This window comes from Megascapheus bottae, chromosome 18, assembly GCF_031878675.1.
Source record: "Megascapheus bottae isolate mThoBot1 chromosome 18, mThoBot2.hap1, whole genome shotgun sequence".
Taxonomy (NCBI): Eukaryota; Metazoa; Chordata; class Mammalia; order Rodentia; family Geomyidae; genus Megascapheus; species Megascapheus bottae.
This window is the reverse complement of record NC_143526.1, coordinates 25,170,078-25,184,485: the sequence shown is the minus strand read 5'-3', so window position 1 is coordinate 25,184,485 and position 14,408 is coordinate 25,170,078. Positions and strand designations below refer to the sequence as shown.

The following is a 14,408-nucleotide window of genomic DNA, read 5'->3' as shown; positions in this document are numbered from 1 at the left end:
GAAGAAGCTAAACAAGATCAAGAGGTCTTGCATTCAAACCCAAAACTGGGGTTTGACATATACCACACACACAAAAACAACAAGTTCCCTCTCAAAATACACCCCCCCCACACACACACCAAGCAAAAGCAGGCTACATAGCACAGAAAGTTACTCTCAATTTCAGAAATTTACTCCAAGAAGCCAATAGGAAAGATAAATCCCATGGAAAAAAAATCACAGAATACTTGACAGTTAACATAGCTATGAAGATTTTGTTTCTTTAATGAGCTGAAGATAAAAAGGTTTCAAGGTTTGTTTCATTCCTAATCGGTCACTCACTTGGGTGCCACCATTCCTAGCTTTATTACTTTTACTTAAGCTTCTTCTTCTTTTTTTTTTTTTTTTTTTTTGCCAGTACTGGGCCTTGAACTCAGGGCCTGAGCACTGTCCTTGGGCTTTCTCAAGGTTAGAGTTCTAACCCTTGAGCCACAGCGGCACTTCCGGTTTTCTAGTGGTTCATTGGAGGTAAGAGTCTCAGGGACTTTTTTAGTGCCGGGCTGGCTTCGAACCGTGATCCTCAGATCTTAGACTCCTGAGTAGCTAGGATGACAGGCGTGAGTCCCCGCGCCCAGCTTAGGAAAGACTTTTGAGATAATGTTTTTCCTCTTCTTTTAGAGTCCACCAAACACAGTTTTTAGAAAGCTGAAAGTACAGCAGGCTTCCCTGGAGGGGGCCATTGCCCTTAGTAAAGATGGCTGCGGTCGCCTCCCGTTGCCCCTGGGAGGCCGCAGCCGGGAGGTTGCCAATGACTTCCTTTCAAGCTTCACTCTGCCCATACCAAAGATGGCGTCGCCACTTCCGGTTCCGGGATCTCGCCGCGGCGGGGCGGTGAGTGCGGCGCGGGCTGGCGGCGTTTGGGGCCGGCTTTGCCGAAGGATTGGGGAGAGCGGTGGGAGGGAGCGGGGCGGTGTACTCGGCGGCTTCCCACGGACGGGATGCTGGTTTCCCGAGGCACCACGCCCCTGCACCGGCATCGCTGGCTTTACAAACCCAGGGTCTCGGTTAATTGGAGGGAAGAGGCTCACAGACTCGCCTGGACTGGCTTTGAACCCAAATGCTCAGACGTCAGCCCTCTGTGACTTGGATTATAGGCCACTGACATCCACCTAAAATTTGTCCAAAGTATAAAACTCCGTGAGTTTTGTGCATTTGCAAAAATTGAGCCTCCATCACTCAATCTAATTTTAGATTGTTTCGATCATCCCAAAGATAATCCTTTTTTTTTTTGGTCAGTTGTGGGGACTTGAACTGTGAGCCTGGGTGCTGTCCCTGAGCTCTTCAGCTCAAGGCTACCCCCTTACCCCTTGAGCCACAGCCCCACTTCCAATTTTCTGGTGGTTAATTGCGGATAAGAGTCTCATGGACTTTTTAGTGCTCAGTCTGGCTTTGAACCCAGATCCTCAGATCTCAGCCTCCTGAGCCACTGAACCCCCCTCCCAAGATAATTCTTTTTAGTCACAGTAATACAATGGTGTACTCAGACTCAATTTAGCACCGACTCTTCCCCTTCCCACCAAGGCAACTATTAGCCAACTTTTTGTCTCTCTAGTTTCATAATCTGAACACTTGACATGAGTGGAGTCAATAAGTGATTAGCTTCTTTTGCTAGGAATGGTGTTTACAAAACTTGTCCTTGTATTTCGTGTCAGAACTTCCTTTACTGCTGAACATTATTCCATTGAATGTATAATCCATATTTATCTGTTAATCACTTGATGAACATCTGAATTACTTTCAGTTTGGGGCTATTATGAATAAAGCTGCCATGAACATTTGTGTAAAGTCATTAGTCTTCTAATATGTTTTTCTTTTATCTTACATCAAGGAGTATAATTGCCAGGTCAAAGTGTAATTCAATAATTTATCTTTTGAGGAACTGCCAGACTAATTTCTGGAGTGATAGATCAGTTACCCATAAGTATGATCTCACTTGTGTACTAGCAGTTTTATTTCATTGTATAAATGGTTACCCTTAGGCTAATGCTACACTGTCTTCATTCCTATATTTTCTGTTGTTTGAGAAATACTTAAACTATGCAGTCCAGACTGGCTTTGAACTTGATCCCTCTCCTGCCTCCACTTATACCTGGAGTTACAGGCATGAGCCACCAGACCCGAGCTGATTACTATAGTTTTGCAGAAAGTTGTTGTTGTTATTGTATGTGTGTGTGCATTGGGGCTTGAAGTCAGGGCTCAGTTGCTGTTCCTTGACTTTTTTCCCCCTGAAGTCTGGTGTTCTACTACTTCAGTCATAGATACACTTCGGTTTTTTTTGTTCGTTTGTTTTAAATCAGTAGTTAAAATGGTTTATTCATCTATCAGTTATGGCAGCAGGCTTCTGAATGAACTCTTCCATCGTGGACTACATGAAGTTAAAGCAAGTAAATTTCTCTCTTCACTTAGCTGCCTCATTGCCCTTCAAGCAGCTCTCATGGAAAATAGGAAAATGCTCAGCCATCTGAGTCAGTCCTTCCCTTCTTCAAGGCTTGGATCTTTGGACCTTTTCTGGGGAGAATGGGAAGGACATAGGTTCCTTTAGGCTTTGTCTCTTAGCAGTCTCCATGGAACGTGAGACTACTGCTTGGTAGAGGAGAGCTACAGATCCAGAACATGGATCCTGAAGTTTAGTCTCCCCTGTATGTATTCCTGGCCAGATAAGCATTGAGAACAGGACTGTGATTGTGGGTGCCACTGCTGTGTCTATTGAACTCACACCCAAGTCCAGTCCAGTCTGCCCCAATTGATGAGCGTGGGTGGGGAAGGTGCAGGGGAGGGACTCAATGAGCTTCTTAATCTTTGCCCTGGGCCTGAGGAGGGAGGGCCAGACCCTCATAGTTATGACTGAAGTCTTACCCTGTACCAAGCCAAGCATTGGAAGGAGTATGCGTCCCCTTTATGCATTGGGAATTAGAGGCTCAGAGAGGCTGAGTAGCTGTCTAGAGACTTCCTCACAATAAGCAGAGAGTTGGGATTCAGGTAAGTTTTAGGTCCCTGTGCGTATTTGAGTATACACAGTACTTACCCTCAACACCTGCTTCAGAGGACTGGACCCACCCAAAGTACCCAAGTAACTGAGGCAGGGTCACTCACACCTGCAATCCTAGCTACTCGGGAGGCTGGTCACTATGGATTCTAGGCAGAAAAAAATTCATGAGACTCTTAACCTCCAGAAGTAGAGCTGTGGCTCAAGTGATACAGGTGCTGGCCTTGAGCGAAAAGAGCCCAGGGACAGTGTCCTGGCCGTGCCTTCAAGTCCCATGACTGAGTTAGGGGGGGAAAAAAAAAGGTTTGGAGCCAAGGTTGTTGTCCAGGTTGCTTCAGACCACAAGAAGGGGCTCTTTGTCCCATTGCTCTTTTATAAATGAACTCACTAAATCACAGCCACTTAGAAGAAGGAGATGCTAGGTATTTATTTTGCAATAGAAAGGATAAGGGGCCTGGGAATGGTGGGTGGCTCAGATCCATAATCCTAGCCCCTCAGTTGGTTTGAGATCTGAGGAGTGGAGCTCCAAGCTAGTCTGGGCAGGAAAGTCAAGGAGACTGTCATCTCCAGTTAATCACTGGAACATTGGATGTGGATCCGTGACTTAAGTGGTAGAGTACTAACCTTGTGTATAAAAAGCTCAACGATAGTGTCTAGGCCCTGGGTTCAAGCCCCAGGACTGGTACAAAACCAAAAACAAACATAAAAAGAAGGAAAGGATAATGAATCTGTAGATTTTTATTTTTCCAAAACACAGTTTGGAATGTATTTAGCATTTAATGCAAGTGAATCTAAATCTAAAGCGATGACATCAGGACATCATTTGTTTTGGAAAAGGCTTCCTTTCATTTCATGACTGTCCTTGGTTCTCTGAAGGCATCTTTGAAGGCTGGTAGGGTATGCTGATACAATCCAGAGATCTACCTATTTCTTTCCAGAAACCTGCAGCCCACAGTTAGGGAATTGGGGAAGAAGAGGGAGCCTGCAGAGGTGTTTGGTGAAACCTCAGACTTGGTTGACTAATAAGTGTGAAAAGACAGGGTGTTCTTGCTCTTTGGGAACCTTGAGCAGTCAGCTGATATCTTGGCTTACTCTTTGCCTAAAGGAATGTCCACAACAGCATGTGACTGAGTATCCTCAGATAAGGAAGGTCTTGCCAGCCTTTGATGCTGATTTGTTTCTGTTTTCTATCTTGGCCTCTTCTGGGTGGCTTAGGCTGCATCCTGCAGGCTGCTCAGACATAGGCACAGGAGGTGGGCTCCTGCAAGCTGGGCTTTTCCTGTGATGCCTGCTTTCTTTAGGTGCTTCCTTGGTGGTGGGGTACTTCTCTGTGTGGCTCTGACTGAAAATAAGAGTCATAGGATTACCTGCTGCTTAGAGTTACTGCAGATACTCAGTACGTGGGAACGCAATTGCACTGTTCACATTATTTTGATTTTTAAAAAAAAATTAGACGTATCTTTGAGATCTTTCAAGTATGCTTGTTTGAACAGCTGCCCAGAATTCCTTAATTTGGATTCCTCCTAGATCTATTTCTGTCTTCTCTAACTCAGCTCATGATATAACCAAGTCACCAAGCTCATGATGTATCCAGACCTTGCTTTCCTCATTGATGCTAAGCAATGCTTTAAGTCTCTTCTCAAATTATAAAATTATATTCTCCTTTTAGTTCTTAAATATATCTCCTCCCCCCACACTTGGCAGTCTAGGGTTTGAACTCAGGACCTTATGCTTTCCAGATAAGTGCTCTGTCACAAACCATATTCATAATCCCTTCTTGGCTTTATTTTTTCAGGTAGGATCTTGAATTTTTTTTTTTTTGCCAGGATCTGGCCTCAGTGACAGTCTACCTACTTAGGCCTCCTAAGTTGTTGGGAATCCCAGATGCAAGCCATCATATCAGGCTTGTTCGTTGAGAAGAGGTCTTAAATACCTTTTAAATTTCTCCCTTATTCTTGAGCCATAGGTTCTTGGACTAATTCTTTCTCCTAGAGAATGACAGGTTTTTGCATTTCCGTACAATTGTCTTCTGTTGAAGTCAGCAGGCTTCAGACCTGCCAGTAATGTGTTATCTATCCACTAAATTTGCAGGTAGTACCATGTACCTCCTCTGCATGCTGGCACTCATGATGCCTGCTACTGGATATTAAAAGGTAGTAATGAGCAGAGTGTCCACGATGCCCTTTGGCCCATCATTATTCCATAGAGAGGATGGGTGGATGTGCGGCAGTGACCTCCAGTTGAGAATGTAATGCCTCACTGGTGACTGTAGACCCAGGAGGAGCAGGGATACCTAGTTTTAACCAAATAATCGTTGAACCTGCCAAGTCACATGTAAGGTTTCAGGAGCCAAGCAATCCTCAGCTAGAGGGTGTTTCTATCCAGGTTACTGTCAGAATTGAGGCATCGCTGTCTTTGCCAGAGCTGACGAAGGAGGAAGTGGCCTCCATAGCCCTCGGCTGACACCACAGGTTTGGCCCTTCCTGGTTCCTTAGTGCATGGCTGAGTCTTGACTGCTGTTTTCTTTGATTTATTTTGTCAGTTGTCAGGGCCTGGGTATTGTCCTTGAGTGCTCAGAGCTGGTGCTCTACCACTGAACCATAGTGCCACTTCTGGTTTTCTGGTGGTTAATTGGAGAGATGAGTCTCACAGACTGCTTCTTGGGCTGGCTTTGAACCTCCATACTCAGATCTCAGCCTCCTGAGTGGCTTGTATTACAGGTATGAGCCACTGGCACCTGGCACTGACTGTTACTTTAAACTCCTAATACCTCATGACACTTGAGTTAACATGCTGTGTATAATGTTTGGATCACCCCAAACTATAAGCTCCTTGAAAGGAATGGTTTAACCTTTGTATCTCCAGTACCTGGCACCAAGCCTGGTACATCATCTAATCAACAGGCTTCTAGGCCAGAGGGGAAAATAAAGGTTACTTGCAATCTCTCATCCCAGATAGTCACTGACATTTATTTAGCACCTACCCTTTCAGATTTTCTGCCTCTAGCTTTTTGTTTGTATTTTTCATATACACACAAGGTTTTGTTGTTGTTGTTGTTGTTGTTTCCCCCTCATCCTGGGGCTTGAACTCAGGGTCTGGGCTCTGTCCTTGAGCCTCTGTGCTTAAGGCTAACACTACCATTTGAGCCATAGAACCATTTCTGGCTTTTTCTGAGTAGTGTGTTGGAGATGAGATTCTCATGGACTTCCTTGCCTTGAACCATGATCTTCAGATCTCAGCCTCTTGAGTAGCTAGCATTACTAGCATGAGCCACCAGCACCATACACAGTATTGTATTTTATAAAATCAGAATCAAACCCTACCTGAAACCTTTTTTTCATTTAACATTATACACATTGTCCCTTATCAGCACATATTCTTAGAGCCCTTGAATGATAGATAGATCTATGTAGGATTTCCCTTGGGTAATGCTCCATGATTAAATCTTTCCTGCTTTTAGAGACACAACCTACTTTTCAGCTGAAACCATTAGTAATTTCAACTGCAAGTCTTATTTATAGTGAAGAAAATATGGTAGGGGAGCATGGTCACACATGCTGGGAATCCTGGCACTCATTAAAGCAGAGGCAGGAAGATCATAGATTTGAGATCACCCTGGGCTACATAGTGACACTATATCACAGACAAAGCTGGTGATAAGTACTCCCCGCAGGGGCTGGGAGCATGGCCTAGTGGTAGAGTGCTCACCTAGCACTCACAAAGCCCTGAGTTCGATTCCTCGGTACCACATACACAGAAAAAGCCAGAAATGATTCTGTGGCTCAAGAGGTAGAGTGTTAGTCTTGAGAAAGCCCAAGGATAGTGCCAAGGCCCTGAGTTCAAGTCCCAGAACTAGCAAAAATGAAAAGAAATACTCTCCGCCAAATAGAAAACATGGTGATAAATTACTGGTTCTAAAGTAAAAGACAACCATTGACAGACAAAAGAAAATTTTGTGGGGCTGGTTTAGTGATAGAATGCTTGCCTAACATGAATGAAGCCCTAAGGTTGTTTCCTCAGTACCACATAAATAGAAAAAGTCAGAAATGGGCTGTGACTCAAGTGATAGAGCCCTAGCCTTGTGTTCAGAGAGGCTCACAGACAGAGTCAAGATCCTGATTTCAAGCTCTGGGATGGGGGGGGGGAAGAGAAAAATTTCTTTTCTATTTGATCCTTAAAGTTCTTCATGAAGGCTTCATAGTGCTTATTGTATTGAATTTTTCTCCCCCACAGCTGGACTATGGAAGCCCAGGAAGCAACTCCAGGTAGCCAGTCAGGGGAGAGCTGTGCTTTGGATCTACCTTCCGCTTTCGACCTAAGAGATTATGTGCTACAGAGACCCAGCCAGGAGGCCAACAGTGAGGCGTTTAGTTCTGTGGAAGTGCATTCATTTCCTGACTCTTCTGATGTGGATCCAGGTAAAAAGCAGAGTTAGAAACAAACTGATGTTAAAACAATAGCAACGAGCAGATAAACAGGGGTGTGAGCATTTCTCCCTCTCTCAATAGCAGTTCTCAAAGGAATCATTTATTGTCTGATGCAATAAAATATCTGAATCCAGGCAAAGTGATGGAGAGAAACTTCAAAGGATAGCCCTTTGGTGGAATTACAGGAGGAGCTCTTTCCTAGAGGTCTTTTTGTAATCTTGGGTTCCTTTCTGATTGATCTGCATCCAGATGCATTCAGAGGCTGGAGAATATTTGGGAAAGTAGGATTGTGTTTTGTTTTGGTCCCTTTAAAACTTTGAGCCGGGTATGGTAGCTCATACCTGTAATCCTAGCTACTCAGGAGGCTGAGGTCCGAGGACTGAGGTCCAAAGCCAGCCAAGGCACTAAAGTCCGTGAGACTCATCTCCAATTAACCACTAGAAAACTGGAAATGGCGCTGTGGCTCAAGGGATAGGGCAGTAGCCTTGAGCTGAAGAGCTCTGGAACAGTGCCCTGGCCCAGAGTTCCCAAGTTGAAGCCACATGACCGACAAAAAAAACAAAACAAAACAAAAAACAACTTTGGAAAATAGAAGTGCAAATCTGTTATGTGTTATGGATAATAATAATAACAGAGACCTTACTATTACTCCAACCCATCTGGGTTTAAATATCAACTTTTCTACAGGTTTTCCTTCCCTTCCTGCCTTCCTGCTTTTCTTTCCTTCCTTCCTTCCTTCCTTCCTTCCTTCCTTCCTTCCTTCCTTCCTTCCTTCCTTCCTTCCTTCCTTCCTTCCTTCCTTCTTTCCTTTCTCTCTCTCTCTCTCTCTCTCTCTCTCTCTCGCTCTCTCTCTCTCTCTCTCTCTCTCTCTCTCTCTCTCTCTCTCTCTCTCTCTCTCTCTCTCTCTCTCTCTCTCTCTCTCTGGTTCTTTCTTTGCCAGTCCTAGGGCTTGAAGTCAGGGCCTGAGCACTGTCCTTGAGCTTTCTCAAGACTAGCGCTCTACCACTTTAACAACAGTGCCACTTTCTGGCCTTTTCTTTGTATGTAGCACTTAGGAATCAAACCAGGACTTCGTGCATGCTAGACAGGCACTCTACCTGTAGGCTACGCTCCCAGTCCCTCTATAGGTTTTCCTAACCTACGAGTTCAGCTTCTATCTCCATTACTCTATGGAGATATCTCTAGTCAAGTCCACTTTCAAGTCCAGTGGCCACATCTCAGGCTTTGTTCTCTATCGGCATTAAGCATTTACACAATTGCCTTCTTTTTCCCCGTAAGCTTACTATCATCAATGCATGGCCTGCTAGACCTACAGGTAAGCTAGAGAGAGACTCAGAAATCCAGGCAAATAGCAGGTATATGAAAGAAGGTGATCCTATTTTCAAGGTTGGAGTTAGCAATCATAGTCGGAGCTTCTCAAAAGGTGGTAGGTGAGAGGAGCTGGCCCTGGTTTTAGTAGACATCAGGGACCACTGCTAAAGCTAGGTGGCAAGAATATGGATCCAGGCTTAAACTTCGCTTTTGTTAAAGATTTCACATTTTACCTCACAGCTACCTCTAGCTGTGGCTTGGCTCTGTTCTTTTCTTCTCAACCAGATTTCTTTGTAAGGTGGCTGCTTTCAACCAATCAGTGCCTTGCTCTCTGGATTTAACACAGGGGCTCGTGGGTCATACCCCCAGTCCTACTTCTTCTTTCTGCTTCATCACATGATTGTACCTCTTTTTTCGAGCACCTGATCTTTCCCTGCCTAAACCCCAGCAACCCAGGACTAAGCCCTCTCTTGCTCAGACGCCATTGATCTTCCCAAGCACCAAACCCAGCCCATATCTGTGTGTCCATTTGCCTAGTGCACTCTTTTTTTTTTTTTTTTTGTGATTGTGTACCAGCCCTGGGACTTAAACTCAGGGCCTAGGCACTGTCCTGAGCTTTTGAAATCAAGGCTAGGACTCTACCACTTGAACTACAGTTCCACTTTCAGCATTTCTGATAGTCCATTGTGGGTAATTGTCTCACAGACTTCCTTGCTTGGGTTGGCTTTGAACTGCCACCCTCATCTCAACTTCTTGAATAGGCATGAGCCACTAGCACCTGGTGCAAGAATTCTTTATGTTCAGGTGGAAGATATTACTGGTAAGAGGCTTGAGTCTTAAAGAATACTTTCCAAAAAAAAAATTAGTAGGTTGATAAAATAAAACAACAACAACAACTAAAAAGCCTTGATCATTTCAGTCTGGTACACAAAAAGCAGGTACAGGTAGGCCATAATATGTCTTAATAAACACATGTCTGTCCTGAAATTACAGGGGAGCCACCTCTCCTGAAAGTAAAAGCAACAGGTCCAGGAAGCCAGGGGTAGGATTGTGAAACCTCTCCTCTCTGCCCTTCCTGGTGAGATAAAGCAGAAGAGGTCTTCCTGGGACACCATTTCCATCACATTCCTCTGTTTATATCCTCTGAGATGTTTTCATGTACTTCTTTCCCACCAGCTGCAGTCACAGCTCCTCTGCCTAATTCCCAGGGTTCTCTAAAATCTTGTGGCCAGGCTTTGTTCAAAATATTTAACAATTGAATTAGCAGCATCTGCAATATTTTAACTGGCAAGGCTGTTCAGATACATGACAGCTGAACGTAAGCCTCTGGTACGTAAGCCTCTGGTGGTTAACACAGGCTTGCTACTCCTGTTAGGCTGAGCCAACCCTTAATGCCTTAGCTGTCTTTCCCCATTCTGTGGAATGTGCCTCCTCCTCCCTGATCAACTCCAGGCTCTTGATTTGAATCCATCCATCAATCCGGGATCCAAACTTGTTGATGGACTTGACTCATGAGATTCTTTGTTTTCTCATTTGCTTCTGGGGTCCATAGAGGTACCAAAGGGAAGAGCCATGGTAAGCCATAATGATCTTATTTAAACCTCTCCAAAATAAGGCCATAGGTTTCCTGGGTACAGCTCAGTGTATGCTGTTGTAGCAGGAGAAATACCACGTAGGCCCCATGTATCTCTTTGGGGCGGTGGAACCTTTGTTCCTGGAGAGCACCCAAGGTGAGTTCTAGGACAAAGCGTTTGTCTGAAGTTGTTTAGACATTGCACTACGGATACAGGAAATCTCAGCCCTTTCCTTAAACTTGAAATCCTGCCTGAGAACAGTGTTGAGGAAATGAGTTGAATGTATACAGCATATTTGAATGTTAAACACAATGAGTCTTTGATGATTAAAGGCCCTAGCTGGCAGTTTAAAAGTAAATAATGGTTCAATGTTCCCTTATTTTTCTGTGGGAATCTGTTACTATCCCAGTCTTCAAAAGGCATTTATAACTTGCATGGTTAGGCGTAACATCTACGGAATTTAATGTTTGAGGAAAAGTATGTTTGTCTTTTTTCCTCTGTATAATTCTTATGGTATCTCTTTATGGTTCCATAAAACTTTGCTCCTCAACAGCAGCTCCAAGTGTGCCTTCATTCATGACCCTTCACTCGGCCATCTTTCCTTAACTGCGAAAAAACAACTCGATTAATGTTGTTTAACCCTTATCACTCCTACTACCAGCTTTTCTGTTTTGTTCTTTCTTTATTTTTATTCTTATTTCTTTATTTTTTTGTGGATCATGGGCCTTGAACTCTGCCTGGCCGCTGTCCCTAAGCTCTTCAGCTCAAGGCTACTGCCCTACCCTTGATCCTCAGATCTCAGCCTCCTGAGTAGCTAGGAGCCTGAGCCACCACTGGCTCTACCACCTTTTCATAAGACACGATGAAGCCAGACAACAGTGGCTCACACCTGTAATCCTTGCTACCCAGGGTGCTGAAATCTGAGGATCGCGTTCAAAGCCAACCCAGGCAGAAAAGTCCATGAGATTCCTCTATTCAATAAGCTACTCAAAAAGCTAGAAGTGGCACTGTGGCTCAAGTGATAGAGCACTAGGCTTGAGTACAAAGAGACTCAGGGACAGTGCTCATGCTCTGAGTTCAAGCCCCAGGACTGGCAAGAAAAAAAAAGTGATGACACACAATTGAAGGAAGATGGAAAGATGGAACTTATTGTATGTTACCACCTCCAAGAATAAATACCATCAGGTTACCTATGAGGGAGGAAGGCCATAGAAAGCTTGGTTATATATTAATATGTTTCCCAAGGCATGCTGGATGACCGAAACTCAAATCTGGGTCAGGCTGACTTCAAAGGCAGGACTTTGAAGAAATTCAAACACCACAAATGATTAAGTACCATGTAGGAACATTAAGTCTTCAGTGTTGGCATTGCAGGATTAATATTTAATACTGCTAGCTTCTTTTAGCTAACTCTGAATATGGACAAATAAAGATCAGCATTTTCTCAGGGGAACTTTGCCTCCTGCTCGGGGAGCTTGCGTTATGAGCTCTCAACCTCTGTCTTCCCTTGTGGAGGACATTTGCACTGCAGATTAATGGAGAGAAGGCATTGCCTTCTCAGTTTTGTTTTATACCAGGTAGAAATAAATCACCAACTATGGTAAAACTTAGGGACAAAATAGCTAGGAGCTCAGATGTGGACTTTTTACTGTAAGGAATAAAACCCCCTTTTCTACCTAAGAGCAATGTTTTCACCTGGCTCCAGAATTCTTCTTATTCTTGGCTCTTTGCTCTTTGCAGTCATTCTTTGTCTGCAGAATGACTACTCATTTACTTCCTGGTAGTATTGGTTAATTTTTGAGTGTGTGGGAATGGGGTAAGTCCCAGGACTGTGCATTTTAGATACAGACTCTCCTGCTGAGCAGCACTCTCAAACCTCTCCCTGAAGTTTTTGATATGTAGGTGCTGATATGCTTAAAGTTATAAAACCCAGATTATGGGAGCATAACTTTTTTCGGGGGTCCAAGACAGTGTCAATACCTGACACTTCAGCTCATTGGTTGGCAATCTACCAACTGAACCATACCACCCCTGGAAACTATTTTTTGTGGATCATGGGTCTTGAACTCTGGGCCTGGGCACTGTTTCTGAGCTCTTCAACTAAAGGCTACTGCCCTACCCCTTGGGCCACAGCTCTACTTCTCCTTTTCTAGTGATTATTGGAGATAAGAATCTCACAGTTTTTAGTGCCTGGGCTCAGATCTCAGCCTTCTGAGTAGCTAGGATTATAGGCGTGAGCCATCGCGCCCGACTACCCCTGGAAACTTTTAAGGGTAAATACCTTTCCCCCCATTTTGTTCTTTTTTAGTTTGAATTTAGGATCTCTTACTTGCTAGGCTGGTGCAATACTGCTGAACCATGCTTCCAGGCTTGTCTTTCACTGGCTACTTTTAGGATATGGTCTTGCTTTCTGCCTGTATATACCTGAGCCACGATCTACCTACTTTTAGGTTTTCCATTGTGACTGGGATCACAGACATGCATTACCATGTCCAGTTTGCTTTCCTTGGAGGCAGTCTTGTGGACGTTTCTGCTTGGGCTGTTCTGGAATCTTAATTCTCTGATCTCAGCCTCCCAGATAGATTGAGATGATAGATGCCCGCCACTTCAGCCAGTTATGGGTTGAGAGGGATCTTGCAGACTTTTCTGTTCAGGCCTTAAATCATGATCTTCCCATTCTTAGCCTCCCAGGTACTAGGATTATGGGGCTTAGCATGGCAAATGCTTACTCATACTTGTTCTCTGAAAATTCTATTGTGTGTATGAGTGTGTGTGTGTGTGTGTGTGTGTGTGTGTGTGTGTGCGCGCGTGTATGTGCATGTGTGCTGATATTGGGGTTTGAACCCAGGGCCTAGGTGCTAGTGTTCTACCACTTTGAGCAACAGCTACACTTCTGGCTTTTTGCTGGTTAGTGTAATGAGAATTGCACTGACCTTATTACCAAAGCTGGCTTTGAACCTTGATGCTCTCAGGTCTCAGCCTCCAGAGTAGCTAGAATTACAGGCATGAGCCACGCACCAGTGCCTGACTTTTCTTCTTATTTCTAGTCACGCAGTGTCTGTAGTGCTTCTGATAATGACTTGTAGAACAGAGCTTGGTTCTGCTGTCCTCTAGTGGCCACCTGATATACTCCTGAGCCTTTTTGAGTAAAAGCACTTAGAGGTACAGATGTGTTTCCCTCCTTGAAATACCGGGGAGGCCTCCTGAGGCCTCTAGTAGTCTACCACTGAGTTACATCGAGCTCCTCTGGTCTTGAGTTCTGTGCTCAATGGGATAAAATGAAAAGCCTTTGAAAATTATTTTATGCAGTGGAACTCTGAGAAGCGGGACAGAATATGGTGATACTCAACTGTAATCTGAGGTACTTGAGGAGCAGTAATGAGAGGACTGCTGTTTGAGGCTAGCCTGGGTAAATGTTGATGAGACCCTATATCAAACAAACAAACCAAGACAAAAATAAAATAAAACAAAAACCAGGAGACTAGACTTGAATTCAATGCCTAGAACAATCTCAAAATAAAAAATAAACAAGAAACAACATCCACCCCAGAAATACAAGAAGCTAATTTGTCTTAAGATCACCACTATTAGGTATGTTTACTGTACATATGTTGCATAATTCAAGGAGACTTTATTCATCCTGCTTGGTTGCAAGCTAATATAGAAACATAAATAGTGATGTATGATTTTTCTTTGAATATTTACTAAGTAAAAATGACACCATTTTTCCCCCAAAGATGAGACCAGAAGGAAAAGTCAGGTGCTGGTGGCTTATTCCTGTAATCCTAGCTACTCAGGAGGTTGAGCTCTGAGGATCACAGTGCAAAGCCAGCCCAGGCATAAAATCACTCTTATCTTCAATTAACTACCAGAAAACTGGAAGTGGAGCTGTGGCTTAAAGTGATAGAGCACTAGCCTTGAGCTGAATTGCTCAGGGACAGTGCCTACGTTCTGAGTTCAAGCCCACAACCAACCAAAAAAAAGGGGGGGGGGACGGGGGCTGGGAGTTCAAGTTCAAGTTGTTCATTGATATCATAGCAAGTACAAGTCCCTGAGTTCAATCCCCATTGC

The 14,408-nt window shown here is 44.1% G+C and overlaps 1 protein-coding gene across 2 annotated transcripts in view; it reads left to right on the top strand.

The window, feature by feature from the left end:
• The first annotated feature begins 786 nt into the window (after positions 1–786).
• Shld1 (shieldin complex subunit 1) overlaps positions 787–14,408 on the top strand; it is a 62,727-nt gene continuing 49,105 nt past the window's right edge. For both annotated transcript variants that reach the window (XM_090352789.1, XM_090352788.1), the window contains exons 1-2: positions 787–870; positions 7,259–7,443. In XM_090352789.1, the coding sequence (XP_090208915.1) occupies positions 788–870; positions 7,259–7,443 (268 nt within the window). In that variant the 5' untranslated portion in view covers position 787. The remainder of the gene's footprint in view (positions 871–7,258; positions 7,444–14,408) is intronic.